This window comes from Andrographis paniculata, unplaced genomic scaffold (assembly GCF_009805555.1).
Source record: "Andrographis paniculata isolate CXL003 unplaced genomic scaffold, ASM980555v1 Contig76END, whole genome shotgun sequence".
In the NCBI taxonomy this organism is placed as follows: Eukaryota; Viridiplantae; Streptophyta; class Magnoliopsida; order Lamiales; family Acanthaceae; genus Andrographis; species Andrographis paniculata.
This window is the reverse complement of record NW_026137613.1, coordinates 1,446,786-1,453,150: the sequence shown is the minus strand read 5'-3', so window position 1 is coordinate 1,453,150 and position 6,365 is coordinate 1,446,786. Positions and strand designations below refer to the sequence as shown.

The following is a 6,365-nucleotide window of genomic DNA, read 5'->3' as shown; positions in this document are numbered from 1 at the left end:
ACAATTTATATTAATTTAATATAAATACAACATATGAACCAATAATATATGATGTAATTTATACTGCTACCACTGATTTTCAAGATAAAAAGAAAAAATATTAATACAAGATACAAATATGAACTGACAGAACAGGTTTTCAATTAAGCATGTGTTGTTAGGGCAAATTATGTATTGTATATCTATTTTTTATGTGTTAATTAGGATAAATCAACATAGTACCGATTTGGCGTAATAAAAAAATCATAACCAACCTCACATATATATATATATATATAGTAATGACTAAAATTGCAATTTTCTTGCCCTAATAATGTCACGTTGTTTAGTTCATCATTGAACTAAACCTATGTTAGAAATTAAACTGCTGCAGGGACTTGATTGTGTGAAACATAAATTTAATTTATTACTGAATAAAGCTGCAGATTCATCAAAGCAACGAAATCCAAGTTTCAGTAATATACATTGAAACCCCACAAAATTAATAATAATAAAACCCTATCTACACATACACTTAATTATTACAATATATATATATATAGCTTCTTAATTATTATTTTATTTATATTTTCTAATATAGTAGTTTAATAAGAACACTACATAGATTGATCATAATTTTTATTTAATATATATATTTTGTTGGGATTAATTTATTAATACCTCAAAATGATGGCCTTGGATGTGTCCAACCATAAGCATCATGATTCATGTGTCCTCCATTTCCCAATAAATTTGGGGTCAAATTGTAAATACCCAAAGATGAGGGATCTCCTATTCCATGCTGCTGCTGCTGTCCCACTCCCGGCGGCGAACCGGCGCCTCCGCCTTCTCCCGCCGCGGAGCCGCCGGGGGCTGAGCCGCCGGCGCCGCCATCCTCCTCCTCCTCCTCCAGCGGCAGCCTTTCGTAAGTTGCATTAGCGAAAGTTGCAGCAATCACCATGACAGGCCCTGCCGCCACCAGGGGGCCCACCACGCAGCCGCCGACGACCTGGCCCTGACCGCCGGCGAGGTAGACCGTCAGACCGGTGGCGCCCGGCGGGGCCGGGCCGGGCAGGAAGGCGCCGGTTAAGGAGAGGATCTCGAACCGGCCTTGGAGCACGACGGCGGCGCTGGGGGCGGCCGGCTGGCGGATGGTGACGTTGGCGACGGCGCCGCTGCCGCTCATCACGCAGACGCCGCGCTGGCGGCGGCGGGCGAAGTGGGCGATGCTCTCCGCCACGTCGGCGCCGCCGCTGACTTCCATCACGTGGCTGCGCAAGGCGTTAGGGCTGTCCCGGGTCACGAAGATCGGCGGTTTCGGCTTATTCTTCGAACCGGGCGGCCGGCCGCGCGGCCGCCGGTTCCCCACCTCTACAGCGCCTTCCCGCGGTTCGTCTCCGGTTCCGTCCTTATCATCGTCGTCCTCTCCGGCGCCGGCGCCGCTCTTATCGTTCAACGAAAGATCCATGATCTCCCGCTTGTTGCCCAGCATCGCCGCCGGTTCACCGCTGGGCAGGCCCAACTGAGCGCCGGTCCACCACCGGTTCGCCAGATTTTCAAGCTCAGATCAACCGATCCGACTCAGAGATGGAGCAAATTCAAAAGGGGTCTTAAATCTTAATGATCTCACCTCTCTTCAAACCCTAATTTTCCTTTTCCCCTAAATTACTAATTTCCAACAAAAACCCTAATTCTCAATCAAATCAAGAAACAAGAAAAACATAAAATCAGCCCACAAATATTGTCACAAGCACAAGAAGTGATTAATTAATTAAAGAGCCACTATATATGAATCTAATATATATTTTTGATTGAGTTCAAATAAACAAAAAAAAAAAGAAGAAAGATTAAAAGAAACCCTTGAGAGAGAGAGAGAGAAGGGGAGAGAGAGAATAAGGTATAATCAAGAACACACAAAGGAGAGAAGTGGGAATAAAGAAAGAGCAAATAATTAATGGTTTTTAGTACTAAAATATACTTGGAAGTTTGAACAACAAAGCAATATAATGGAAATAATAATTGTATAGCATTATAATAAATTACAATGACATCTTTTCCTATGTTTTGATAACCTAAACTATTGTTCTTTCTTTAGCAGACCCCTTTTGTCTTTAACTCTACCACTAGCTACTTGATCTCTGTATGTATACATATATATATAATGCACGTATATACATACACACCATACATCACTCTTTGCTGTTGTTTTATAATTTCAAAAAAAAAAAAAGAGAAATATCTTCACTAATTTTATATTAGGGTTTGGAATTGTGGGGTCAATTGCAAGCTGGTCATTAGAGATGACCAATTTTGTTAATACATTATTTTTCAACATCTCGATCAGCTTGAAATGTTTGTATATAATATTTTGAAATATATTATATACATATACATATATATTATATACATATATATATATATTTTTTTTGTCGTGGTCTTAGCTTGTGGTTCGAAGGGGTGGGCACCGTTCATATATTTGTAAGTATTAGAATTTTTATATTTAATTGAAGAGAGAATTAATACATTAATGAAATCGTATGTAAGAAGATAAAATATATATATTAAATATGTGCTGAATATCAATAGATTTATACTAATATTCGGCGCACAGTTTCCTCATTTGATTAGAAAATTTTATATTAAAATTCAAAATTTTTAAATATATTTTTCTTTTTATATATAAAAGTTTTTAGTAAATTTATACAGTATGTTTCTTTTGATAGATTTAGGAAATATTTGTTTTGAATTTAATATTAAAAAAATATATAATACTATGTTTTATGAGAGAAAAATATATATATTTTTAAAAAAAATAAAAAGTTCAAATATTAGAAATCTAAATTTAGAGGCAAAAGAAACAAACCCTTAATATATTTACATAATGATTCAATATATATATATATATATATGTGTGTGTAATATGATGGTTTATAATATCATTGGAAAACTTTTTTGTGTAGTTCAACATAATTAATTTTCAATAATCACTCAACAACACAATTCTAAAACAAACTCATCCACTCCCTTTAGGGAAAAGGCCAAATAGAAATAATACTTTCAAATATATATATAATAATTCCAAATTTTAAATATAATGATTTTGGGTTTGGTATGAGTTTTAAAAAAATTTCAGCCTAGATTGATTTTTTTAAAATAATATTTGATATAATATTTTGCAAAGAAAAAAATAAAAATAAAATTTATACAAATAGTAAAAAAATCAAATAAAAATTTAAAAGAAACACACATTTCCTCAACAAAAAAATTAATTCAAAACTCTATAAAAGTCCCTAATTAAACACACATACAAACCCTAAAAGTTTAGAAGAAAATTATTACACCCCAACTCAAGGTATAAAAGTGTCATATGATATAGTCTGTTCAAGGTTTTTTGTTTGGTTGTCTTTCTACATCTTATGTTTATTATACATTTTTTTATAAAAAAAAAAAATCCTCAAAAAAATCATAGTATTATATATTTATTTTAATTACTATATTATGAACAAAATTTATTTTTTATATAAAACATCACATTTTAATATTTCCAAAACACAATCAAACAAACCCATACTTTTCGAAACAGCCCCGGTCATGTACCATTAACAATGATATCAATTATGTCTAAAGTCCGGTTCAAACTCCAATGTCTTCAGGTCATGTCTGTCATACATGGTTCGCTTAATGTGACTTGTCTTGTTGGGTCTAGTTTGTAAACTATTAGATTCGATCCCGGAGCATATTCGAAGGATAGCGGCTGCGAATTTCCACATTATAAAAAAAAAAAAATGATGTTAATTGTATGGATTTAAAATTGTGCATATGGGTGACATGAATAATTTTATCAATTTGATAAACTAATTTCAAACTTTTGTTATTTTAAAAATATATATATCAATTTTTTAGGGTGTGTTTCTTTAGGAGGTTTTGGGGAAATTTGGGTTTAGTTTTTATTTGAATTTTGAAGTAATTTTGAATTTATGTGTTTCTTTTGTGTTTGGGTTTGAGTTGGATTTAAAGAGTTTTGATGTGTATTGTTTTGATGATAATAAATATAATAATATAAATGTGTATTAATTTGATTATAAATTTATTTTTTATCTATATATATTTATAAATTTTTATTTATTTGTATTATAAAAAAATTTATTCTTTACAAATGACATATAAATTATATATTTTTATTCAATTATAATTGTTATAATTTTTTTATTTATAATTTTAAAAAATTAAAAACTAAAAAAAAATAACAGACCCTGTCAGGTCGTTTCCCCCAAAACCCGGCAGCCCAAGTTTGGACAGAAACAATATGCAAATATCTGCACAGTGTTTCTGCCCAAACTTGAGCCGCGGAGACACACTATGAAATTTTGGATATTTGGTTAAAGAAAAAAATATTTATCAATTTTAAAATAATTTCAAATTTATGGAGAGTAAGTTGACAAAGAAATAGAGGTTACCTAATAGGTGATAAAAATAGGTTAGGGTTTTCAAAATGACCCGTAGAAAAGAATTTAGAATTTACTTTTAAACTTATCATTTAAATCTCATAGGTAAGAATAGATTGCAAATTAAGTCCCATAAAGTAAATCATAACTAAGCAAATTATGTGTAATTATCCTAATAGTCTGCAAACAAAGCAGTGAATCATGTGTAGCTATCCTAATAACCTTCAAACAAGGCAAGACAAGTCATACTAGTCCGATAAAGCAAGTCATACTAGTCCGATAAGGCAAGTCATATTAAGCAAATCATGTGTAATTAACCTAATAGTCTGCAAATTAATTAGGAGACCCAGATGCACCATCAGATCATCCCTTGCTGAACTTGTTTTAATTCTTTGTTGATCGTGTGAACTGATGTGTTATCATTGATTACATGTTTGGCATCTCAATCCGGATAAATTAAGTCCTTATTCATGGATAATGTTAGCTCCGATTATTCCATATCAGCTCATTCATGTGATTGATATTAGGAGTTGTCTAATACGGTATACCGAAAATTTTACGCATTACCGTATACCGTATCGTAAATATCAGTATGAGAGAATGTCATATTTATGTCCTACCGAACCATTTGGTATACCTTAAATGGGTATGCTATGAATTATGGTGTAAAAGTTTTCATATTGATACCGTACGAAATTATTATATCAATATAACGAAATTAATGATATACTGCAAAATTATAGAAATAATGCAAAATTTAATGTGTATACTTTTTAGCTGGACGGATGGAGTAAAATTTTAATAACAGAAAATTAATATATTAGGGTTGGCCCCTGAGTCCTATTGTTCATCCTTTTTAAAAAAATATACTCCCTACGTCTCATATCTATATATTCATTTATTTTTTACACGGAGTTTTAGAAATATTAGTATTATATTGGGATAAAATATAAATAAAGGTAAAAAGACTAAATAATCCTATTAGTATTGTGTGATATAAATGTAATGACATTTGTGTAATATATTGTAAATTGGAGGGGTATTTGTAATATTAGGCAGACAGTACAATTACTTAAAAAAAAAAATGAATAGTTTGTTATGGGACGGACCAAAAAAAAAAAAATAGATAGATTGTTAAGAGACGGATGAAGTATATAGATATTAAAATAAATATTAAATATTAATTTTTATATTTTTATATTTAATAAAAAATTATTGTTCAAAACACAGATAAACTATTTATACGATTCAAAAATTTTTTATTGTCAACTCTGTGTTAAAACACCAAATTATGAAACTAATCTTCAATATATTTCAAATACAAGGCAAAAATATCAAATTACTTGATTTATTTATCCAATAAATTTTTATTGCAATGATTCTTGATAAATACTCCCTCCATCCAGATAGAAAGTCACTACCAAAAAAAGGTCTTTTCGTAACGGTCAAATATTCGTAACTAAAACCTATTTTTCGTGCAAAAAAGCTTTTTGTGTCAACTTTGTTACGGATTATGACCGCTACGAAAAATCGCGGTACAAAAAGTTCGTGTTGCAACAAAATCCATAACAAATATTTGATGGTCAACTCTCAAAATAAGCACGTGTTAATTATATTTGTTACGTTTTTTGGTATGTAACAAAAACATCAATCATGTTTTTGAATCAACAAATATCCGACACAAATAATGCGGAACAAAAGTTGAATACTGTTAGAGAAATATTTGTTACGACATATGTCCGAATCAACAAATGCGTTACAAATGTCTAATCTTGTCAGAAAATTTCTTGTTACAAGATTTGTCCGTAACAACAATACATTACAAAAGGACTGCTCCCTAACAAATAAGTTGTTTGTTACGAAATTACTCCGCAACAAAAAGTCATGACAAAAGTCAGGCAACCATACATTACCATTTGTACCGGCCACTGTCCGTAACTA

General features: G+C 31.7%; 1 protein-coding gene across 1 annotated transcript; it reads right to left on the bottom strand.

The window, feature by feature from the left end:
• Window positions 1-393: 393 nt before the first annotated feature.
• Window positions 394-2,089, bottom strand: LOC127266531 (AT-hook motif nuclear-localized protein 20-like). Its single transcript, XM_051296792.1, has one exon. It carries the CDS (start codon window positions 1,469-1,471, stop codon window positions 662-664), a length of 810 nt encoding a protein of 269 aa, XP_051152749.1. The 5' UTR covers window positions 1,472-2,089; the 3' UTR covers window positions 394-661.
• Window positions 2,090-6,365: the final 4,276 nt, after the last annotated feature.